Consider the following 25,707-nt stretch of genomic DNA (forward strand, 5'->3'; position numbering starts at 1 on the left):
CTGAGGATCCATTACCCACAATAACAAAACAGCTTTGTGACTTCCTACACATCAGAAAATAAGCTTAGGAGACAGTAGAAGATCAAAGAATGTGATGGAGCTGGAGGGTAGGGAATACAGAAAAATGTTTCCATCTTCAAGAAAAATGAGAAATAAAGGGTTGGAGAGATGGCTCAGTGGTTAAAAGCACTGACTGCTCTTCCAGAGGTCCTGAGTTCAATTCCCAGCAACCACATGGTGGTTCACAACCATCTGTAATGAGATCTGGTGCCTTCTTATGGCCTAAGGCATACATGCAGACAAAACACACTATACATAATAAATCTTTAAAAAAAAAACAAGAAAATAAAAACTGAGAAATAAAAACAGTCCACCAAATCTGTAGATTACTTGTGACTGACCTTATAAAAAGATATTTTGAGGAAAAGTTGGATGACACATTACTATGTTAGGGTAATTTTTTAAAAAGTAGCTTGTTTCTTTTATTTATCTCCAAAAAGATTAAAATTCTTATTTCTCTAATTTCTTGCTCAGCTTGAATAATTCTCAACTTTCATAATGTTGCAACCCTTTAATATAGTTCCTCATGTTGTGGTAATCCCCAATCATAAATTTATTTCTGCTGTTATTTCATAAATATCATTTTGTTGCTGTTATGAATCATAATATAAGAATCAGTGTTTTTCAGTGATCTTAGAACCCCTGTGAAAGGGTCATTCAAATGCCCAAAAGGGTTGCAACCCACAGGTTGAGAACCACTGCTCTATTTGGTTATCATAAGGTATCATCTACTACTGTTTTAAATGGACAGGTTGTGCAAGCCCCCAGTCCCTTGCTCACTTCTAGTATCTCACCTTTATTCAAGTACTCTCGCATTTGCTTACCTCCCATTTCATTCAATTCTTCCATGTGTCTAGGGTTTACCTCACATTCTATCCTAATAAAGCTTTCTCTAATAATTACAGTTACCTACAGTTCTGCCTTTGAACTTCTTTTTTTGTTTTGTTTTGTTTTGTTTTGTTTTGTTTTTCGAGACAGGGTTTCTCTGTAGCTTTGGGGTCTGTCCTGGAACTAGCTCTTGTAGACCTGGCTGGCCTATTTGAAAAATGGTATTGCTATTGCATTATGTAATAGTCACCAAAAGAACTCCCACTGTTTTATGCACACACTGGCTCCTAACCACATAAAATAATTCTCAAACATAATTAATACAGCTCCTTTACACATATTCAAATGTGTGTGTGTGTGTGTGTGTGTGTGTGTGTGTGTGTGTGTGTGTGTGTTAGGGGTAAACAAAACAATGAACCCAAAAAAATTTCAACTGAGTATAAAAAAACTATGGTTTACATTCCTGGTCTGCAAAACTTTATTTGCAAATGTGCAAGCTAGACTATATAACTTGAAAATCTAGAATTCAAATACTAATCAACATATATTCTATACTCTACACACAATTAAAATCAAAGATTAAAAGATGTGTCATATCTGAGAGAAACAATTAATAAATGGGACCTCCTGAAACAAAAAAAGCTTCTAAAGCAAAGGACATGGTCAACAAGACAAAACGACAGCCTACAGAATGGAAAAAGATCTTCACTGACCCCACATCAGACAGAGGTCTGATCTCCAAAATATACAAAGAACTCAAGAAACTGGTCATCAAAAGAACACATAATCCAATAAAAAAAAAATGGAGTACAGACCTAAACAGAGAACTCTCAACAAAGAAATCTAAAATGGCTGAAAGACACTTAAGGAAATGTTCAACATCCTTGGTCATCAGAGAAATGCAAATCAAAACAACTCTGAGATTCCATCTTACACCTGAAAGAATGGCCAAGATCAAAAACACTGATGACAACTTATGCTGGTGAGGTTGTGGAGTAAAGGGAACACTCCTACATTGCTGGTGGGAATGCAAGCTGGTACAGCCCCTTTGGATATCAGTATGGTGACTTCTCAGAAAATTAGGAAACAACCTTCCTCAAGACCCAGCAATATCACTTTTATATATCCAAAGGATATATATCCATCTATCCTTTGGATGCTCAATCGTGCCCCCAAGGACATGTGCTTAACTATGTTCATAGCAGCATTGTTTGTCATAGCCAGAACCTGGAAACAACCTAAATGCCCCTCGACCGAAGAATGGATAAGGAAAATATGGTACATTTACACAATGGAGTATTACACAGCAGAAAAAAATGACAGCATCTTGAAATTTGCAGGAAAATGGATGGAGCTAGAAAACATCATTTTGAGTGAGGTAACCCAGACCCAGAAAGACAATTATCATATGTACTCACTCATAAGTGGTTTTTAAACATAAAGCAAAGAAAACCAGCCTACAAATCACAATCCCAGAGAACCTGGACAACAGTGAAGACCCTAAGAAAGAGATACACAGATCTAATCTATATAGGAAGTAGAAAAAGGCAAGATCTCTTGAGTAAATTGGGAGCATGGGGACCTTGTGAGGGGGTTGAAGGGGAGCTAAGGGGCAGGGAGGGGACCAGGAAAAAATGTAGAGCTCAATAAAAATCAATTAAAAAAATTTTAAAAAAAGATGTGTCATGCTTTACATAACTGCTATCTCTGTGTGAGGAAAAACAGGAACATGTACAGAAAAACAAAAAAGTAATCATCAAATCAGTCAAAATCCCCACTAGACACGGTTCATGAGATGACAGGACACCAACACATCTTGCAGTCATTTGCTCACGTTTCTTCCAGCAGTTAAGAGAAATTATATGGTTATAACTACTGTAACCTAAAACCTGCTTGGCACAGGCAATGGCCCTTCCCTATCCTAAAACGAGCCAGTCACATTCCTTTGCTTATCAGGTGCCTTTTTGCATGATAATGCAAATGATGATAATGCTGATGCCATTATCATCAGCAGCATTAACATAAACCACTTATAAAATACTGTTTGACACTGGGGACATAAAGTCTCAAGATTTTCAGAGCTTATAACATAGGAAGAAAAGAAAAACATCAAAAAATGGCTACCAGACAACAGAGACTAGTCTAAACAACTGAAAAATGATTTCTCTGCTGTTATCAGTCTGACCTTCTACCACTTGGCAAGGAGTCAGGTCTACGTGGGTGATTATGCAAAACAAAAGCCTGAGTGAACAGTTAAATTAGGGGAAAGGTGACATAAGTCAGAATGGAACTATCCTATATTATTCCTTGTGGAGACAATAGTAATCTAAATTCTGGAGGCTCTAGAACATAATTTCTCTAGTTGAGATTAGGCAACAGATGCCTAAGAATACTGTGGGAAAACAATACCACCATGAACATACTGACTTTAGTTTATGAAGGGCTTTTTGGTTGTTTGCTGTTGTAGCTGCTATGGTGGTGGTAGGTTGAGTACAGTGTGCTAGGTAAGTGCTCCACCATTAATCTGTATCTTCAGTCCAAATCTGCTTTCATTTTGTCCTTTTTCCCTTAGTACAGGGTGGGGATTGACCCAGGGTCTTGAATATGCTAGGTAGGAGTTCTACCACTATATTCCCAGTGCATAAAGAACTTAGAGATATATTCATACCTATGTAAGGCTGGTAATCTTTTTTTTTTTTAAGAGAAGGAAACTATAAAACATAGAGATGTCATTTGGTCACACTGGCCAAAAAGATACCGTGCTGAAATAGAGTACATGTCCTGATCCTAGATGGTACTTTCTCTATGAAACCATTGTACAAATAATATATTTTATATTATATATAAATAAATCTAAAATCAAAAAAAAAGTCAACAGAAAGCCCAGACAAGGAGAAAAAAATGTTGACAATCTGTCAGGGAATTTTTACACCACTAAGTGATTTTCAACAGTGAAGAAGCCTAATTCATTGGCTTTCGTCGAGGATCTACATAACTGGTGCAGGAGAATTGTCTGTATTCTGTCAATCATGTTTTAAATAAATGCTGACTGGCCAGGCAGGAAGTATAGGTGGGTCAACCAGACAGGAAGTAGAGGCAGGGCCATAAGAACAGGAGAATGCTAGGAAGGAGGAAGCCCATTCCTCCCAGTCCCACCTAGACCACAGAGGAAGCAAGATGCAATCTGCTCGGCTGAGAAAGGTACTGAGCCATGTGGCTAACATAGATAAGAATAATGGGTTAATATAAGCTACAACAGCTAATAAGTAGCCTGAGCTAATGGGCCAATCAGTTTATAATCTTATGGAGACCTCTGTGTGATTTTCTTTGGGACTTGCCGGCTGTGGGAACTGGGCAGGACAGAAAACCCCAACAAGCAGGCCCCTTTATGTTTCACATAACACCATCAAATCAATGAATTTCCCTACTCTTTCATTCCATGATAGCTAAACAACTTCCTTTATTAAGTAGTTTTCCCATTCACTCCTATTTCAGAAACAGGTACTCTTGTATACACGATAATAAGATATTTAATAGCAAAGTCTGCCACTAACTACAATTGCAAAAGTTAACATGGGGCTCCACAATGATTTCAAGACAGTGTATAAGTTAATCTTTTCCAGGGCTACATACACCGACCCAGCAAAGTTTATAGGACCTTCATGACTCTATGAGTGCCAAAGGCCAGGAAGCAGTCTCTTTTATCATCTTAAGCCCAAAGTAATGTTACTGATTGATTATACATATTTTATTTGAAGGTAATAATGATACTCATGTTAATTATAAAAGGGGAAGAATTAACAAATTAGTTTGAGTTTTACTCAGAATTCACTAATACAGAATTCTAACATTTAATGGAGAAGTATTTGTTTGAAAATTACTGTACCTGGTGCTGATCGTAGCTGGGAAGAACAGCTCAGAGGTCTCACAGCTAGAAAACAAAGTGTGCATCATTTAATAACTATGCACAATGTTTATAAGTCTACACTTAAAAAAGAAAAATTGAACTTACAAAATCTGAGGGCCCATTTTGATGTAGTAGAAATGTTTTTAAAAGTGGAAGTCAAGATGGTAGACATTCTGAAACCTACAAAGAAAAGAACAAAGTATGTCTTGAATTACTTCAGCAATCTGTAGTATACCATCTATGAAATCTGATAAACTCATTCACAGCCATCATAAGATACCATTATCAATTATTCTTTTCTAGCAATATTATAACTATATTGGCATAGCTTTTCCATTGTACAAATAACTATTCTAAGCATTAATCATCTATTCCTCACAATGAATAGTATATCCATACTAAGAGATTAGGAAACCTGGCAGTGGTGGCGCACACCTTTAATCCCAGCACTCGGGAGACAGAGGCAGGTGGATCTCTGTGAGTTTAAGGCCAGTCTGGTCTACAGAGCGAGTTCTAGGACAGGCTTTAAATTTATAGAGAAGCATTGTCTCAAAAAAAACCAAAAGAAGTGGGGGTGAGCGGGGAATAAAACAGAGATTGAGTGACTTGTCTATAGACCCACTACCAGGAAATGGCGAAGCTTGAATCTGAACCCAAGCTGTCTAGCTCTGGAGTTTGTGCCCTTCTTATTCAACCCAAAGCAGCAGAGACAATGCTTGCATGCCCAGAAAATCACCAGCGTTATCTTCCTGATTTTGAAGTGTTCTGAATATGTAGAGGGCTCTATGGAATGCTGGCACATAAATGGATATATACTAAAATATTCAGAGATAGCAAAATAGTATCAAGTCAGCAATTTATTTTCAACTGCTACTAGGAACACTTTTATTTTTATTTTATGTGTTTTGCCTGTTTGTCTGTGCACTACACGTGTACACTGCCCAGAGTCCAGAAGAGGGAGTCAAGTCCTCTGGAACTGTGTTTATAGGTTGTTAGCCACCATAAAGTGATGGGAATCAAACCTGGGACTTCTTGAAGAATAACCAGTGCTTTTAAAACTGAGCCATTTCTTTAAGTCCCCTAGAAAAATTACTGTAGTACTATACTTCCAACTTTTTTTCTAAGCATAATATTATATCAAAATTACTTTCCAAATTAGAAATTTGTAATATTTTAAATATATTAACAAAGTCAATTTATGGGGAAAGGGTTAAAGTCTTAACAGTAAGTCCTTACAAATCAATATGAAGAAAACAGCAAATAAATGGGCACAAGATATAAACAAACTGTTCATAGGAAAGGAAATATAAAGGGATCTTAAATATATAAAAAAAGAGGCTGGGGTGATGGCTCAGTCAGTAAAGCGCCTACCATACAAATACAAGGAACTTAGTTCAGATTCTCAGAACCCATAAAAAAAAGTCACAAAAAGTAGCACATGCCTATAATTTCAGCCTTGGATCAGGGCAGAAACTGGAGGTTCCCTGAAGTTTGCTGGCCTGATCAATAAAGTTCATGTTCAAAGATCCTCTTCTCAAAACGTAAAGGTGAAAAGAGATAAAGATGTCCAACATGAACCTGCATGCACACAACACCACAAACACACCACAAAATACATACACACACGCACACACCTACACAAGAGGAGAAAGGCTTTCTTTGACTCTAGTCATAATAGGATTCAGATCAAAACCACAGAGATATAATTGTCTGCTAAATTAGCAAAAGCCCAAAGGTTTGATCCATACTGTGTGGACAGACATGTACAAACAATAACTGCACCAAGGGTGTGAACTGGTGCAAATTCTACGCTGGGCCATTTGGAATTGCCTTCTAACACCACATGTTCATTTAACTTTTGATCTAACAACTCCACTTCCACGGACTTATATGATAGACATTATGCACATGACCTGTATTGACTGCCACTGTAATAGAAAAAGATTAGAATAATAGCAAATAGGGAACTGGTTAAGTAAGTCATACAATAAAAGATAAGAAAACAGGAGCTGGTGAGATGGCTCAAAGGTTAAGAACACTTGCTGTTCTTCCAGAGGATACAGGTTTGGTTCCCAGAACTTTCATGGCAGCTTACAACAGTCTATAAATCCAGACCCAGGACACCCAACATCTTGGCCTCTGCGGGCATCAGGCACATAGTGTTTCATAGACAAACATGCAGGCAAAACAACCATATACATAAAAATAAGTTTTTGTATGCTACCACCCATTAAAAGAGGAAAAATATTTGTATTTCCTTGAATCATAATAAAATACCCTTAGGGTACAATGTTAAAAACAACTGTTAGGCAGGGCATGGTGGCACATGTCTTTAATCCTGGCGCTCAGGAGGCAGTGCAGGCAGATTTCTACAAGTTTGAGGGCAGTCTGGTCTACACAGTGAGTTCCAAGTCAGTCAAGGCTACATAGTGAGATCCTATCACAAAAACAAACAAATGGAAAAAGAAATAATTGTTAAGATGGAGGTAGAGAGATGGCTCATCTGTTAAGTGCACTTGTTGGTTACTAAAACTTACATCATGGCTCACAACCATCCATTATCTCCAGTTCTAGGAGATCTGAACCCACTCTTCTGATCTCCATGGGCACCAGGCACACATATGGAGTGCATACATAAACACAAGCAAAACACATAAATAAAACCAAAAAGAAAAAAATTAAAATAATTGTTAGGGGCTGAGTGAAATGGCTTAGCGGGTACAGGTGCTTGTCGTCAAGCATGAGGACCTGAATTTGATCCTCAGGACTGGTATGATAGGAGGAGAAGACCAACTCCTACAGGGAGCAGAAGAAGCCCTGAGTGAGTAAAGGTCTAAAGTGAATGTGTATCATTGACATTGGCACAGCCATGCTAAAGGCTCTGATGCCTGAGCCCCACAAGAGTGACAAAGCCTGCCCCTGGGAAGGCTCAGGGAGATGGCAAAGTTTTTCTTGGGACAGGTCGTGGGAAGGAATCCAAGCATAATGAAGAGACCAAAATGCACAAAAACTAGCAACCACAGCTCCCTCCGCCTCCTGGAGGTTCACAGCCTGAGACAATTTTCCAAAAGACACCTCCTACAGATACCTCCTACCCAAGACAAGCTAGCTCCTCCCCCTGTGCTGTATATAATATGGTGAGGTTCCAAGTTCTAGTGGTAGATGTCACTTCAGAGGTTTGCACACCCCATCTGACCCCAGCTTTTCTGTACATGTCTGTCACTTCAGCGATTGTCTTTTCTTTACTCCCTCACTGTGCCTAGACAGAGTTCCAGGTCCCGAGTGGCATACAGGTTCCGGGACCACAGCAAACTTCCTACAACAAGTCTTCTGATCTCCATATGAGTGCCATGGGCCTCCCTCCCAGATAAATGTTAATAAAAGAAAAAATTGTTAGCTGGGGGAGGTGAGCATATACTATAGCACACATGTAGAGGTCACTAGACAACCTGTGGGAGTTAAAGCGTTCCTTCTACCAAGAGGTTCCATGATTCAAGTCAGGTTCTCTGGCTTGGTGGCAGGAGCTTTTACCCATGGAATCACCTCACTGATCCAATGTCTTAATTTTTAAACGTATTTTTACTTAAAAAGTAAATAATAAAGTTAAGGTTTATAAGGATGCTGCAGTGGCCAGCCTCCAAGCTGACCCCAGCATCTTTCTCTCTCGGTTTGTGTACTCTTGGTCTGGTTGCCTTCCACACTGTACTGCTCTGTCAGAAGGAATGGCACGGCTTCTGAAATCAAGCTATGAAAAAGATCACAGTTTCTGTCTAAATATCTCAGATACCCTGTGGAAAGTGAGCTGGAAAGTCACTGGCTTTCTGGAGAGGTCTGTATACTGACATTTCCTGCCAACAGCCATGTGAGTGAGCTTGGAAGCTAATCTTCTGGCACAGGAAAGCCTTCAGATGACTACCACCTGCCCCACATGTTGACGACAACCTCCTAAAACTCCAAAGTCAGAACAACCCTGCCAAGTAGCCCAGATCCTTGACCCTCAAAAATTGTATGACAACATTTTATAACAAGCATACCTAAAGATATAAGAATCTATAATACGATATATAATGTAGTGTTTAAAGTAAATGGAAGAAAGATGACTTGATCAATCAATTTGCTGGGAAATGACTAATTGCTTGGGAAAAATAAGGTCTATAGTTCACATTCTAAGTATAAAAAATGCCATGTAGATAAAAGATCTGAAAACATTTAAAAATATAGAAATACCAGAGTCGGGAAAGGTGGTACACGCTTTTATTTAATTCCAACACTTTGAGTAGACGCAGGCAGATATCTGTGATTTTGAAGTCAGCCTGGTCTACATGGTAAGTTCAAGGCTAGCCAGAGGTACACAGTGAGAGACTGTCTCAAAACAAAAAGATGAGAGACTATAAGTGTGCATGTGTGTATACATGGAAGTGAAGGTTAGAGGTCAATCACTTCTACACCTTACTTTTTGAGATAAGGCCTCTCATTAAAGCTGGTCAGTTTATTGGCTGTCCGGCTAGATAGCAATCTCTAGATTCTCTTCTTTCCACTAGTGCTAGGATTACAGACCCACAAAGCTACACATCCAGCTTCTTTTAACCCAGCATATGGAGACTCAGTTTTCATGCTTGCACAGCAAACACTTCACCTATTAGATAAGGCCACCTCCCATTAGATGAATAAGACCTAGAAGCCATAAATTAAGCGTTAACATATTTGATTACTAAAATATTTTAAACCTACACACAATTTTAAAAAACTAAAATTGAGTTAAAAAGCAAAGAATACATTTAGAGAAAATATTCTGTAACGTATAAAGCAAAAAGGGGTTAATATAATCCATAAAGAGCCTGTTTCAAATTAAAAGGGAAAAATCTGCAATTTTTAATCTATATTTTGTTCTAGCATGCATTTCCCCCACTATGTAGTTGTCAGTGAAGTTTACATGGGATTGACCTAATCAGAGTAATCTTAATTGCTGGAGGGATTAAAGGCTCAGATGGCCAAACCCTACAGCACCTTGGCCATGGGTACTGATGTTTAGTTAGTCTAATACTCAAGTTTTCTGTCTGCAGTTCTAAAACACAAATCATTCCTTTTGGCTGTAGTTTTACAAATATTAACAGTGCTGCCTAAGGACAAAGTTGATATCAAACGAAGACAGAACTGAAAATTTTATGAAAAACAAAACAAAACAAAATAACAGTCCTAGTCATATTTTATCTGAAGCCCACCCACTGATTGTCTAGGAGATAATCCCCAAATTTAATTGAATTTTCTATTATTTGCAACTGAACAGGTTCCTATCTGATATGCAGATCACAAGCAAAAATGAACAAATAAGCAGTTCACGTAAGAAACTAAAATGCCAGGGCCTTAGAGTACAGCTCAACAGCAGAGCACTTGCCTATCACGTACCCTGTGTTTGATCCCCAGCATCAGTCAAATTAAAATAGTCACACTAACAAAAAAAAAATCTCTATTTTTATATGTGTTTGTATTTCTGTGAGTGTAAGCCACATATGCATGGATGCCCATGAAAGCTAGAAGAAGGTATTCAAGACCATGGAATTGATTCAATAGGTGGCTGTGAGCTGCCCATCATGGGTCCTGGGAATCAAAGTTGGATCCTCTGCCAAGTGCAGCAAGTGCCCTGAACTGCTTAGCCCCTCTCCAGCCCCCAAAAATACCTTTAAAAAATTTGTTTTAGGGCAATCCAGTGGCTAAATTCCATATCCAGCACAGGGGAATAGGGGATACATAAAAACCAGCCACAATGCTTGTTAGAGTATTATTTATAGCTGAAACTAATCTAATTGGGAATCAATAGAAATAGCTATATCATAAATATATCAGGATTATTTAGCAGGTTGGGAAAAAACGAAAAGATATACATGTATGTACTGACATGAAAAGATGTTCATAATAGGCATTAAATAAGAACGCTTTAATCCCAGCACTCAAGAGGTAGAGGCAGATAGATCTCTTTAAGTTTGAGGCCAGTCTGGTCTAAATAGTAAGTTCCAGGTCAGTCAGAACTATCTAATAGAGGAGAGACTGTTCAAAAAAAAAAATCAAAACTATACTATCTTATGGGATGGCTGGCCTTTGTTGTCATTTACACAGATTCAGAAATATAGAAATTTTGACAAACAGGTATTCAAAACATTGAAATACCTGAGTAGTATGGGCTTAGGTAGCATGGAGAGAGGTACACGGAAAGAAAGAAGAGGGTAGGTAAAGGGTTAAAAAAGCAAGATGGGGTGACTTTACAGCTACTACAACATCAAAGTTAAGAACAGACTCTAAGGACCATTCCAAATCCTAGCTGTAAGAGCCTTCAGCAGCTGCTTAACAGTTCTGTTTCTGGAGCTTCAGTAAAATGTAGACCATTTTAGAATTGTTGAAATAATAAATACACATATAGATACATGTTGCCTGGTATTTAGTAAGGTTTATTTATGCATTCACTATTAGTAGGTAATGACATAAATATACTTAACTCTCCTCTATCTAAACCTTTGCAGTAAAGTACTAAGTATCAAAAAACTTTACTTGATGAAATTTATAATTTCAATGAAAATTCAAGGGACAAAAAAAGTGCTTTAAATCAGGCATTAGCAAAGTACAACCCAAAAGACTCAATAAAGGGCTTTTTCTTTTCTCTTTACATGTTTTTTTAAAGTACTAACTATGAAGCCAGGAACCATACTGAACAAGCTCTCTACCACTGAGATACATTCCCAGCCCGTTTTTACACTTTCAAAGAGTTGCAAAAGGGTGTGTGTGCGTGTGTCAGCAGTTGAGTTTGTGTTTAATATTCACAAGGGCCTGGGTTCCATTCCAGCAAAAAATCAAAGACCTGCAAGCGATACAAAACAAAGATTGTATGACAGAGCACGAAACGAACTATTTCCTTCCTAGGTGGCCCTTTACAAAAAGTTTACCACCACTGATCTAAATAAATGCTATACGAAATTACGTGCAGTAGAGAGCATTATAGGGCTGAAGGACTCCTTTTTGCAATTTACTCCGAAGTGATTGTCTAGTTTCTGCTTACAGCGTTCTTGGTGCAAGACATAGCCTGACTTGAGCTTTAAAACAAAGCTCCCTTCTTTCTTTCCAAAACCATCGCAGCCATTTCTTGTTTCCTCTCTTGCAGAATAATCGGCTAACTAGTGAATGCCATTTGTTTTGAATACTGGGCTTGCCACAAAGAAGAAATTTTATATAATCTTTCTGAGCCGGCCAAGTCACTGAAAGTGTAAATGATTGAAAAATGCGGGTGATGGGTATTAAAGAAAATGGTGCAATGCTCCGGAAGCTGACTTTATTTTCTTTAGAAACAAATCCGTTTATTTCAGCACCAAAACCAAACAAAACACCCAAGCTAGGCGACGTGAGGCGCTGAGCTCTCAATTAGAAGTAGACTAGGGCTCTCTAGTCTAGTTCTACCACCTGTGGCTACCAGTTAACACACTCTGTTCCAACGACTGCGGCTACTTTGGTGAAGATGCCCAGATGCCCGCCGTCTCCCCTTCTGAGCTAGAAAACGCCCGTGAACCCTGGCTCACTAAACAGGTGGGAGGATTGTCTCGCCTCCTTCCACACCCGAGGCCCGCACTTAATGACACGTTCTCAATCCCAACAGCCGCGGGACTGCCTCGACAGGTAAAGCAGGGGAAACGACAACGCTCTGACACACGCAAACAGTCAGTGCACCTGAAGTGGAGAAGGGCGACACCCCTGCTGCGAGCTACGGAGAACGCGACCCGCCGCCCGCCTGGAGTCGGTTGGCACTGGAGGCCTGGACTCCGCAGCCAGTCCCGTTCCCGGGTTTTCGACCCTCACGGGAAAGGGAAGGGGCCACAAGCCCCGGAGACAGGAGCCGGAAGGGAAGTGGGACCTGCCTGCGGGAAAGTCAGAAGAAAGCCGAATCACGCGCCGCTGCACTTCAGAGACTGCGAACGCTGCCGCTCCCAAGAAGGTCTAGCCCGGAATGACAACCGAGGGGCGGCTCCCGTTTCGCAAGGACCCCTCTCGCCCCGCCCGGGGTCACCGCGGAACTTCAGGGCTGCCCGCTGAGCGCCTGACTAGAAAGTCAGACACTCCGCCCCCCTCCTCAGAGGTCCTTGATCCTCCTTCAGAGAAATCATCCTTTGGGCCCGATTAGTTGGGAGCAAGAGGGAGGGTGAGAGGCCCGGCGACTACTCAGAGTCTGCGTTTTAGTAAGGCAGTACATCGGGCGCCCTGCGGGACAGACGGAGAAAAGAAAAGTCCTCGACTTCATTGCGCCCCGCTAGAAGAGCTTTCTACTTTCGTCCTCTTCTGCTCAAGATGGTGGCGTCCCGGGCAATTGGCAGTCTCAGTCGCTTCTCTGCCTTCAGGATCCTCCGCTCCAGAGGTGAGCCTGGGTGGGGGCTCGGGAGAGTCCCGGAGTGCCTGCCGGAACCGAGGCGGCGGTCACCAGCGTTTGCCTCTCACTGTCTCCTTCCCACCCCTTCCCCGGGACCCCGGGAAACGGGGGTTACTGTCCAGGGACCCCATTTCCTGTGCCTTTGGGAAGGAACTGTTACTTCCTCGCCCTATTGCGGCGGTGTCAGGCTCTCCCTAACTTTCCTGACTCGTTCCACTTAGTCTGGGACTTTGCGCAGGTCTCTCTGCTGCAGCCCTGCGCTCACGCCCCTCTTGTCTCCTTTAATGATTATGGTCTTGGCTCTGACCCTGTTAGATCGGGAGAATTGAGACCCATTCTGTGGCATCTTTGAGGCTCTGCCGCACCTTGGTCACCTTAAGAGATCTGTCAAGCTTCTAGGTAGCATTGACTAGCCTTACAGATCACTGCCACTCCTGATCTCTACCGTCAAAACCATTTTTTGTAGGGAGCTCAACTCTCGCACTTCCAATAATCCTGGCGTGAATTTATAAAAGACTGAAAGCAGAGGTTCTCCAACTCAGAGGAAGGAAGATTTTTAAAATACTAGAAAAACTTGATTTTTTTTTAGTAACGAAATTGTTAGATTATTTTAAGAATTATTTTTAATCTTGTTTCTGCCGATGCCCAGTCAGGCTCTATGAACTTGCATTCTTCCTCTTCAGACTGGTAGTGAAAGGGTTAAAGGGGTGGCGGTAGAAAACTGCCTGTCCGGAGGCGTCCCTTATCCGTGAGGGCTAATGTAACTTTAATCATTGCATATCATACTTGATACCAGTTACTTTGAGACTTTCATTTGTAATATGAATTCGCTTTAATTTACTTTTATCTTACCTCCCGAGACATTTAATTAAGTGAATTAATTGAATCTTTTTCTATTTTTTTTTAATCGCCACAGATCAATTGTGTGTAAACAGTCTAAATGACCACATTACCAAAAGTGAAATGGGGCCGGGCATGGTGGTTCTCACCTTTAATCTCAGGTGGAACTTTGAGTTTGTGGCCTACCTGGTCTACATGGTGAGTTCCAGGCCAGTCAGGGCTACATAGTGAGATCCTGTCCTTTAAAAAAAAAAAAAAAAAAAAAAAAAAAAAAAAAAAAAAGATGTTAAGGAAGGAATTAGGGGGAAAAAAGCATTTGTTATCTTTATGTTTGTTTTCTTTCTTTTAGGTTATCTCTGTTTACTTGTGGCCACATGTCCTTACAGTTTATATTTTCCCTTTAACTCATTTATAACAGTTTTCGGAAAAACATCATATATGCTCCTCCATTTGTGAGGTATTTTTATGGATTTTCAGCTGCGGCAACACTGGAGTGGTGATGGGGTCACATGTTTTCTAGTTACTAGGTAGCTGTGTGACTTTGGCCAAGTGCTTTAATCTAAATGGGCTTTCTCATCTGTAAAATAAACGAGAATGATTTTTTTCTTTGGCGAGAAGTAATTTATTTGATGGAGCAATTAAAGGCTTTAAGTATGGACGCTGACTTCTGGGTTAAACCTGTCTTCTACCTTTGAGTGACCTTGGGAATTAATTTCAGTATCTTTTTCTCATTGGTAAAATGGAGTCAATTACATGTTAAGTCTAAAGAAGCTGCATTAGGTATAAAACAACTTACCATGGGAATAAGTTCCCAATAAACGTTATTGACTTTTTAGCCCTAAGAAGTAATGGTTGCATATAGCTGAGAATTTTTACAGCAATCTATCCATTTTATGTAGGTGATGAAAAGCTAACAGCCGGATTTTCCTATACTTCTACACAGAAATATATGTTAATTTGTAAATTGTCGTATGTTTTCTTTAAGAAAGTCTAGTCAGTTATAGCTACAACTTATTTTAATAGCAGCTTATATACTTCGAAAAAATTTGTAGGAAAATCAACTTAAAATTAGCTGCCCACCTGATTTTACTATTTAGAGTCTAGACTTCAGTAGTCCTTGACCCTGAGAGTGTGTGTGGGCGTTGCCAAATGCCCAATGAACTGTGGTATTTCCTGGAAAAAACATAAGCCTTCTATGATAGTTTTAGAACAATCCTGCTGTATAGTACTATCATTCTAGTATGATTATCAGATAAAAAACTCACAAGTTGACCTTCATATCTAATTTCTACTCCTCCTAATTCCCATGTATGTAAGTGAGAAGAATTTTGCGGGAAACGAAAGATAGTTAGTAGGCATTGTGGTATTTTTCAGTCTCTCACTTATTGAATCAATCCCATCCCTTGTCCTGGGGTTGGATTACGGAAAAGCTATAAACTGTCATAAACTAAAGTAACATTTCAAAATTGAGTCAGCATAATCCAACTTTTCACACCGATTATAGTCTCACGTGATCTCGTAGCTATTTTCTTACATATGAAGATGATTAAAAAGTAGGACAAAGGTTTCACTCTTGCTGGCACTGAAAAATGTAGGCTAAAGTTCACTCGGCGGCAGCTCGCTGCTAGGCGTGGGGTGAGGCTGGATTCCAGAAGCAAAGTGACCCTGTACTTCGGCTTGATTAAATTGACAGTGGTTAGGAATTTTTTTCTTTCTCTTTGCTTTTGTCTCTGTTGATTTAGGAGGTTTTGTGTAACTGTGTGGAAGTGTGTTTACCCCAAGAGAGGTTAGTTAGCAAGATTTAAATGGCCTAAACAAGGCTAATGAACACCAACTTATTTATTTATTTACTTATTTAAATTTTTTTTAGTTTTGTTTTAGAGATCTCACTAGGTAGATCAGGCTGGCCTGGAACGCCTAGCGACCTGCCTACCTCTGCCCCCTTAGGCTGCTCCCACACCCAGTTTGCATCATCCACCTCTAAAGCATGAATATCTGATTTTTAAGACAGTAGCTCTGCCCTGAGTGGTGACCAGTACCTGCCATCCCAGCATTTCCCAGAGACACAGGCTGTAGCTAGGCCGAGATATCTAGCAGTTCCTCGCCTCAAAATGAAGTTGCAGCCATGCTGCTTTTGTAGGTGTTTGTTTTTGGTTGTTTTTGTTTTTGGAGGTTTGTTGGTTCGGGCTGGTTAGGCTTCTTTGTTTTGGATTTGCTTCGGCATTTGCATTCTGACACTTAGCTGCTTATTTTCCTTAGTTTTTGTCTGACTTTCTACCTCATCCTGCCCTACTTGTCCTACCAGTTAGTCCATTCTTATCCCAATATGCTTCACTCTCTCCTAGTTAGAGTACCTAGCCCCTGCTTCTTTCCCACTAAAATTTCTACTTTACAATTTGTTTTTCAGAACTGGGTCTTGAACCTAGGTCCTTGTACATACTAGGCAAACACTTTACCACTGAGCTATTTTCAACCCTTCATTTATGTCCCCTGAGTAGATTTGGTACTATATCCTCTGCTCCACCAAGAAAGACTACTTTTACTTGTTACACCCCAGTGTCCTAGAAAGTTGCATGACATGTCAGATTGCTGTGAAAACTTTGATTGACTAATGACTGAAATTATATTGGAAGAGATTAATTATAAGTTCATTTGCAAATGCAGCAATGAGAACAAAACACTAAATAATAATAAAGGCCAAAATGCAGGAGGGGGAGGATCACACAGTTGAAATCTCAAGGTGAAGTTTTGTGGGGAAACTTAGAGCCAGGTACGTTCTGTTGAAGATCAGTAACTAGGCAGGCAGTGACAACACACACCTTTAGTCCCAGCACTCAGGAGGCAGAGACAGGCAGGTCTCTGTGAGTTCAAGGCCAGCATGATCTGCACAGCCAAGTTCCAGGACAACTTGGGCTGTTACACAGAGAAACCCTGTTTCGAAAAAAAAAAAAAGAAAAGAAAGGAAAAAAAGAAAGAACTAATAGTTGATATTACTTTAAGGGGATGGTTCTCAAGCTTCCTAATGCTATGACCCTTTAATACAGTTCCTCATGTTGTAGTGACCCCCAACCATAAAATTATTTTTGTTGCTACTTCATAACTATTTTGCTACTGTTATGAGCCATGATTTAAAAATCTAATATGCTAGATATCTGATATGTGACTCCCCCAAAGGGGTCCTGACCCACAGGTGCAAAACCACTGTTTTAAGGCATCTGCCTTTTGCTGAGTGCTGGTGCTTAAGTGTGTAACACCTAGTCAAGTAAATGATGATTTATTTTCATTTTTTGAACTAAAGAAAGAGACAGCTTTCCTAGGATAGTTGAGCAAGTTTGGGATGATGTGTAGAAAGGAGTGAAGGATTAAAGAGGCGTGTAGAAGAGATGGTTTGAACTGTGATGAAGAAGAAAAGGAAGGGTATTTTGAAGAAGCCCATAAGCTGTATTTGGGGGATGTTGCCTCTGAGCTACTCTTGAACAACCTGCTTGTCACCTAGAGCTTGCTTGCAATAGAGTAGAATCGAACCTTTATGATGGAGAGGCCATAGATCAATGTCTCAAACAAATTTAGTGTTTCTCCAAAATTCCCCTTATATCCCTTATCTTCTACCTAGAGTCTGATTGAAGGACCCTCCACTGGGCCTCTCTTGTGTGCTTGTAATACAAAGATCCAATCATAATCATTGCTATAGAAAAACCTAGTCCTGGAGTATGAAACCCACTGCTACAGGTGGGAGGGATCACGAGACTGACGAAAGTCAGGTCTAGGATTGCTGAAGTGAAATTTAATAGGAACTCTGAACAGAAAAATCCTTAGCAGCAAGACAAGTAGATTTCCTACACTCTAAGGCAGGAGGATGGGAATTACATACTAAGCTAGACAGAGTTGATCATAGCTAACCAGAATACACTTAGCCTTCCTCAAAAACTATTGAAATATCTAGTGTCAGTTAAGACAGCTTTGGGGACTAGAAGTAACTCAGTGGTACTTCTCTAGCACGTGTCCCTGGGTTCAATAATCCTCAGCACTAAACTTGGTGAGACACATCCTTCATCGCTGGCAACCTGTGTTTAATCCCAAGTGGGATTAAACTACCCCAATAACTACCAATATGGGTGTCATTAGGCTCATGTAGGTGTTGACAGGGCTTCCATTCTCTCCGAAGGCACTGAGAAAAAGCTGTGGCCTTACCTTTTCTAGTTTCTAGAGACAACCTGTGGTCTCAGCTTCTGCTCATCTCCTTCCATTTAGCAACCTGGAGCCAGGACATGCTCACATGTCTCTGATTTTCTTTGGGGTTACCCTAAATCTATTTAGATAATTCATGACACTTTCTCTATATTAAGGTCAATCTTACTTCCATTTGCATGTTAGCCCTTTGCCATGTAACCTAACACATTCACACAGTCTAGAGATGTGATGTGGCCTCCTTTTCTTTTGGTTGGTGGGACATCCTCTCCCTACCTTACTTATTATTTGGATAATCATTTGACCTGATAATTAAAATGAGAAAGGTAATGGAGTAGCCACAATAGTGGCCTAGAATACATTGTTCTGATTGGTGTTTTATTGGCGTAAATTCTAGTTTTGCTGATCTGACAGATATTACAGAAATACTGTTTCACAAAGTAATTTTGAAACACTCTTCCCTTGCAGGCTGTATTTGCCGCAGCTTTACAGCATCTTCTGCTTTGCTGAGTAAGTTGACTTTCTTGTTTACATAATGCTGATTTTTATACTTTTCATTTTATGAAATTATAATAGAATTGTATCATATCCCCCATTCACTTTTCTCCCTCTAACTTCTCCCACACACCTCTCTTGCTCTCAAATTCATGACCATTTTTCTTAATTGCTGTATATATGCATATGTGTATACGCACATATATACATACCTACATATATATCACTAGATATGTATATGTGTGTATCCCTAAATATATGTGTGTGTATACATACATACTTATACATACACATATATCCTAATATGTATGTGTGTATATGTTCCTAGATGTGTGTATATGTGTATTTCTTGATATATATATGTGTGTGTGTGTGTGCATATATATATATATATATATATATATAAAATAGCAAAGAAAAAGAGGCCATGAATTTGAGAGAACAAGGGGAGTATATGAAAGAGGTTGGAGGGAGGAAAGTGAATGGGGATGTATGTGTTTGCTCTGTCCATATAATGGTACTTGTGTGTATATATCTTAACATCACTTTGTAGACCTACATTGCAATAAGCATGTTTAGAAACAAATTTGTCTTCTCTTTTTTAGCCAGAAACCATATTAATTATGGAGTCAAAGGAGATGTGGCAGTTATTCGAATTAACTCACCCAATTCAAAGGTACCTAAACTTTTTTTAGTTAATATCTACCAACTACATTTATGAATCCTATCCTAAATAGAAATGAAATCTGCCTGTCTGGAAGTGGGCCCGTCACATGGTTTTAAAGTTTTGTTAGTTATAGGCAGATGTTCCTGTATGAGAATTCCTTCCTGAGGCCAGGGGTGGTGGTGCACACCTTTAATCCCAGCACTAGGAAACAAAGGCAGGCAGATTTCTGTCAAGTCTCAGCCAGCCTGATCTACATAGTGACTTTCAGGTCAGGTAGAACACAGTGAGAGCCTGTCTCAAAAAAAAAAAAAAAAAAAAGAAAGAAAAGAAAAGAAAAAAAAAGTCCTTCTTGGTGGTGTTCACCTTTAACACCAACACTGTAGAAGTAGAGACAGGTGGGTCTCTGTGATTTCTAGACCAGCCAGGCCTACTTAGTGAGACCCCATTTCAAAGACAGACAACACACAAAGAACTCCTTCTTATTGACTCTAGGTGTCAGATTAATATCAAAGATTAATAAAACTAGCCTGTTATTGTATAGGATAAGGATGATAGAATATGCTTGTTAATAAGACTTAATCCGCCTATTTTAAACATGAGGTGATTAAATCTACCTTCAGTACCTTCCTGATATAGTCATTACTCATAGTAGGTTGGTGGGGATACATGTAGACACTTGGTTCTTGAGCTTCCTACAGGTTCTGAATGACTCATGCAGGCCATATGCTAGAAACAGGTTATGTGAAAATGGAACCTGGAGCCGGACAGTGGTGGTGCACGTCTTTAATCCCAGTGCTCGGGAGGCAGAAGCAGGCGGATCTCTGTGAGTTTGAGGCCAGTCTGGTCTACAAGAGCCAGTTCCAGGACAGGCTCCAAAGCTATAGAGAAACCCTGTCTCGGGGAAAAAAATAAAGGAAAATAGAACCTGGATCTTGGCGAATTCAACAGTGTAGACAACAGAACCCTAGTTTTGCCAAGAATATTCTATTGCAGGAGTTCATTCTTTCCCCCATCTCAAATTGGTATAAAGGTGTCTTACTATTTTTTTTTTTAAAAAATAAAATCTTGCAGCCAGAGCCCTCTATGACATACAAGAGACTAAGCCAAGCATGGTGGCTGTCTCACAGCACCTGAGAGGCACAAACAGGAAGAATTCTAGGTCCTCCTCAGCTACAGAGTACAAGGCTAGCCTGGGTATATAGAACAGTGTAAGAAACAGGAGGACTTACATGAAGCAGTTGGCAACTCTCACATATTAGCAGTTATAGGAGCCAGCCCCTTCACTTGTGCTGGTCTAATACTGAATAACTTAGGATTCAAACTTAAGATTTTTCCCCTTAATTTTCTGAAGTTGAATATATTTATAAAATGAAGACCATACTGTGTCTAATTTTGCTTCTTTTTTATGTTGTATAGATTCCACCCTCCCCCTGAGCCAATAAATATTTGTAGATTTACTTAACTGTACCTGCATCTGATTCAGACTGCTAGGAGTTTGACCTCATGATCACTTTTTAGTTTAGTTTTTTTTTTTTTTTTTTGAGACAAGGTCTCACTGTGTATCCTGGATAGCCTGGAACCTTCCGTGTCCTATGTCAGCCTCAGACTTGCAGCAGTTCCCCTTGGTCTGCCCCTTGAGGACTAGGGTTTAGAAGGAAGCACCCCCATGCCCAGCCAGCAGAGTCCCCTTCTTTCTGTATTGTGTGTACATGACGTATTTGAGGGTGAGAGTGGAATTGAGTCTCTCCTCCCACCTTTACCTGGGATATAAGATTCATACTCGGATGGTTGGGCTTGCATGGCAAGCACGTTTACCCACTGGGCATCTCTCCAGCTCTTGAGACCTGTTTTTAAAGGGAAGGGTACTAGTTGGGTTTCAGAGGGGTTTTGGTCTGTCTGTGTTTTGGTTTTGGTTTCTTCATTTTCTTCTTACAATATGTCTGCTGCATGAACATATTTGACAGTGGTAGTATGTCTGTTATACTTCTAGTTTAAACCCTTAGATGTAGTTGTTTCTCTTGTAGGTAAATACATTGAATAAAGAAGTACAATCAGAGTTTGCAGAAGTTATGAATGAAATCTGGGCCAATGACCAAATCAGAAGTGCTGTCCTTATTTCATCAAAGCCCGGCTGCTTTGTCGCAGGTGCTGATATCAAGTAAGTTTATCTTGATTAATTACATATTTCTATCTTTAAAAGAAGATAGAAGTAAATTCTCCAAAAGTTTGTTTTTTGAAGTTATTTCCCTGAGTTTGATAAAGCTGATGAAATGCAGGAACTTGTTGCTTACGTCACAGACGACTGAATACAGCCTTTCCTACGTTAGCCGAGAACAAGTGCCCGGTTTCCTCCCGTCACACCAGAGAACATTTAAAAGTTTGGTGGAAATCCCAATTCATATAGCCACTTTGGAGCACAGTGTGTCAGTACTAAGTAAAATCAAAAGTACAAGGGCTAGGAAGATGGCTCGGTGGGTAAAATACCCGCTGCTAGGCCAATGACCTGAGTTTGCTTCCCAGCATCCACATAAAAGCTGGGCATGGTGAGTTTGATGGGTCGCCTTGTCTCAAAAAATAAGTGAAAAAGCCACCTGAAGTTGGCCTCCACATGTGCCTGCACAGTTGAGCAAACATGCACAGTTGAGCATACACACACACAAGGGGTGGGAGCCAACATGTATGTTCCAGCCACACTCTCATCTAGGTGTATATACTAAAGAAATCTTACTCTCTATTCATAAGAATCTGTGTGGAAGAATAGTCATTCCTGTGTGTAGGTAGAGAGTGAAGCCTTTGAAACCAGCTGCATGCCACTAGGGAAACAGCTGAAAGAGATTAACTAGATCCAGAACATCACCCTAGAACTGTCTGATCTGAAAGCGAAAATATTTACCAGGTGATGTTAGAGCTTTGTGTTCAATGGTTTGTTAAGGAAGCAAAATAAATTGTGTAACATGTTCCATTTTATGTCTGAAGACTTATTGCCAAATATTGATGTATGCTGAGATAAGTATGCAGTGGGTGAAGTATTATACAAAGTAGGATCCAGTTTCATCTCTCCTTTTGTGTTCTTTTATGTGTCTGCTACAGCATGCTAGCCTCTTGTACAACCCCCCAAGAAGCAACACGAATATCACAGGAAGGACAGAGAATGTTTGAGAAACTTGAAAAGTCCCCAAAGCCCGTTGTAGCCGCCATCAGTGGATCCTGCTTGGGAGGAGGACTTGAGGTATGGATGAATTCCACAGCTGAATAGATGCTGTCCCACTCACTGGTAGGATGTGCCACAGTGAACCTTAGGCTGTTGTTTCTCCTGCAGGAAAGTTTTCCGAGTAGGATTGGCTTGATTTAGCTATCAAACATCTGAATGGGTTTAATTCTTAATTCATGACAAGCAGCAAGTGACAAAGAGCACGTGAGCCAAGGAGTGCTGTTTCCATTGACAGCTGTGATTTAAACTGCACCATGAAGTCTTTCTCATGGCTGCATACCTGGCTCAGACTCAGGGCAAAGATCAGAAGTGGGATCTGTGTTCATGTTTTTAAGTCTGGTTGACCTTCAAAGCATAATACATGTTTAAGTCTTGTGAGAGAGAATTTCTTGTATATAGTAAAGATGATAAGATTAAAGAGAAGAGATTCTTGTTTGTTTTGTTTTTTGAGACAGGATCTCACTGTGTAGGCCTGCCTCTGTCTCCAGAGTGCTGGGATCAAAGGTTACGTTCAGAAGATTTTTAAGGAGAAGAGCAACCTGAAAGGGTTGATCAATCATGACAATGGTAGAAGAGGTAAATGGTAGAGTGCCGGATGTCAGCCTAACAAATCATGGTTTATTCTGTGGGACATTCCTGCTTTATAAATAACATTTAGACCTGCCAACATAGGGGCTAAAATGTTAAAATTATATTTTCTAACTTCTAATTTTTCTTTCATTTCTCTGAAGCTTGCCATAGCATGCCAATACAGAGTAGCAACAAAGGACAGAAAAACAGTATTGGGTGTCCCTGAAGTGCTGCTGGGACTCTTACCAGGAGCTGGAGGTACCCAGAGACTGCCTAAAATGGTGAGTTTAAGAACACCCAACACCATGAACTTGAGCTATACATAAATACCCTTTGGATCTACTCCATCTTCTACAAAGTACATAATATAGGCACGCACTGTAGAATTCAGAAACCAAGTAAGTTAGGAGTAAAGGGGATTGTTGAGAGATTTTTTTCTTCATTCCTGATAGTTTTTCAGTTCTACAGAATTGCTGGTAAAGGATAAAAGTGATAAGCCTTGCTTTTCCAAAACATTAATTTGTTCCTCCTCTCACGGTATCGCTTTAATAGTCTTTCAAAGCCATGGGTCGTAGTTCATGATAAGTATGAGACAGCTTTCTCATAATTCTCTGATTTAAACCATGTCCTTGCTGTAGTCAGAGGACCAAAAAAGATAAGCTTCTGAATTTCTAGGAAAGGAGAAGGGGAGTCATCCCTGGAGGCTGCAGAGAGATTTCCTATCAAAGCAGAGGGCAGAGCCTCGCAGCGCCCAGCACTGTAGACTTCTCAGTGAGAAGGGTGCAGTGGAGCAGCTGAGCCTAGAAGCCCACACAAGTGTGAATGGGGAAAGGAAGGTTTTGTTTCATTTGGTTGGTTTTGATTTTGATCAAAAGCTTCGTCCTGTAGCCTAAACTGGCCTCAAAAACTCTTGTCTGTCCCCCTGCCTCACCCTCCTGAGTGCTGGAATAACACATACCAATCTAGTTATCAAAATAAATAATACACATTTTTTGTAAGAATTGTCTAGAAGATGTCTTGACACAAAAATTTTGTTGAATTTCATTTACTTATGTTACTAGGAATTCTTTCATTTTTGTTTTTATTGCCTTTTTTTGTTATTGTTTTTCGTTGCTTTTTTGTTTGTTTTTTTTTTTTTAAGCCAGGGTCTCTTTATGTAGTTCCGACTGTCCTGGAACTCACTATGTAGACCAGGCTGGCCAAGAACTCAGAGATTCTTTTGCCTCTGCCTCCGGCGTACTAGGATTAAAGGTGTGCGACTCCGTACCTAGCTGCTGTTGTTTTGTTTGTTGTTGTTGTTTTGTTCTGAATCAGAGTCTGCTCCACAACTCAGACACACCTTGAGTCTACCATTCTCCTGCCTCAGCTTTCCAAGATTAAGGAACAAGCCATACACCTGACTAGAGATCAGTTTTCTACAATACTGTATCAGTTGAGCTGCATTGTTAATTCTCAGCATTAATTTGCTGAAAATTGAACCTATGGTCTTATGCATGCCAAGCAAAGACTACCCCTGAGCTACACCCTCAGCTCTGGTTTTAAATGCTGTATAAATGATGGAAAACAAATCGAGAATGACAGTCTACAATTTTAGTTCATATAAAATGAATTCTCCACCTCACCAGTTCCTTATGCTATTGAATTTAAAAGATATTATAAAAGCACTTTTTTCTTCAGCTAGGCATCTAATCTCAAAACTTAAAAGTGTGTAAGTATATAGAATTTAATTTACTGAGAATAGAATATAAAGCTGTGGTCTACAGAATTAGTTCTAGGACATCCAGGGCTATACAAAGAAACCCTGCCTTCAAAACAAAACTGGTTTGACTTTTCTCCTTATTTTAGAAAAAAAAAAAGATTATGTTTATTTGTTTGTATTGGGTGTTCATGCACACGTGTGCAAGGGTGCACACATGGAGGTCAGAGGACATCTTTCAGGAATCAGTTCTCTCCTGCCATGAGAGTTCCAGGAATTAAACTTGGGGTGTCAGCCTTGACAGCAAGCATCTTTACCCACTGAGCCCCTCCTAGCCCCACGTTTCTTCAAAAGTTTGCTCACTTGTGATTTGTAAACTAACTTCCACCCTCATTTTCCCCCTCTACCCTGGCTCTCGCTTGCATGTTAGGTAGGTGTTCCTGCTGCATTTGACATGATGCTGACTGGTAGAAACATTCGTGCAGACAGAGCAAAGAAAATGGGATTGGTTGACCAGCTGGTGGAACCCCTGGGTAAGTGTTAGCATGACTCAGAATTGATTCTTATAGAGTTGCTTATTTCCTGAAGGATTTGATCACTTGAATATTAGTTAGAATGAAACTCAAAACTCTTAAGAAGTAACAGTATTTTAGGAGTGACATTTTCTGAGAGCTAATACTAAATCATTTTTTTTTCTTCTTTTGGTTTTTCGAGACAGGGTTTCTCTGTAGCTTTGGAGTGTGTCCTGGAACTAGCTCTTGTAGCCCAGGCTGCTCAAACTCACAGAGATCCGCCTGCCTCTGCCTCTCAAGTGCTGTGATTAAAAACATGTACCACCACT

At 40.0% G+C, this 25,707-nt stretch overlaps 2 protein-coding genes across 4 annotated transcripts in view; one reads left to right on the forward strand and one right to left on the reverse strand.

Moving 5' to 3' along the window:
* The window catches only part of Hadhb (hydroxyacyl-CoA dehydrogenase trifunctional multienzyme complex subunit beta), a 41,575-nt gene extending 28,699 nt beyond the window's left edge, over positions 1 to 12,876 (reverse strand). Inside the window, exons 1-3 of one of the 3 annotated variants that reach the window (XM_048436619.3) lie at positions 12,737 to 12,876; positions 4,901 to 4,975; positions 4,775 to 4,819 (exon numbers count right to left, since the gene is read on the reverse strand). In XM_048436619.3, the coding sequence (XP_048292576.1) occupies positions 4,775 to 4,819; positions 4,901 to 4,967 (112 nt within the window). In that variant the 5' untranslated portion in view covers positions 4,968 to 4,975; positions 12,737 to 12,876. Of the gene's footprint in view, positions 1 to 4,774; positions 4,820 to 4,900; positions 4,976 to 12,505; positions 12,524 to 12,693 lie in introns of those variants that run through there. The other 2 variants (XM_048436618.3, XM_048436620.3) reach the window with 2 other exon arrangements.
* A 111-nt stretch (positions 12,877 to 12,987) lies between these two features.
* The window catches only part of Hadha (hydroxyacyl-CoA dehydrogenase trifunctional multienzyme complex subunit alpha), a 36,263-nt gene continuing 23,543 nt past the window's right edge, over positions 12,988 to 25,707 (forward strand). Inside the window, exons 1-7 of the mRNA XM_085691204.2 lie at positions 12,988 to 13,187; positions 18,696 to 18,737; positions 19,328 to 19,398; positions 21,414 to 21,547; positions 22,480 to 22,618; positions 23,332 to 23,451; positions 25,297 to 25,399. Coding sequence (XP_085547330.2) covers positions 13,121 to 13,187; positions 18,696 to 18,737; positions 19,328 to 19,398; positions 21,414 to 21,547; positions 22,480 to 22,618; positions 23,332 to 23,451; positions 25,297 to 25,399 — 676 coding nt within the window. The 5' untranslated portion in view covers positions 12,988 to 13,120. The remainder of the gene's footprint in view (positions 13,188 to 18,695; positions 18,738 to 19,327; positions 19,399 to 21,413; positions 21,548 to 22,479; positions 22,619 to 23,331; positions 23,452 to 25,296; positions 25,400 to 25,707) is intronic.

The sequence above is a fragment of the Myodes glareolus genome, chromosome 6 (genome assembly GCF_982192425.1).
Source record: "Myodes glareolus chromosome 6, mMyoGla1.1, whole genome shotgun sequence".
NCBI classification, from domain to species: domain Eukaryota; kingdom Metazoa; phylum Chordata; class Mammalia; order Rodentia; family Cricetidae; genus Myodes; species Myodes glareolus.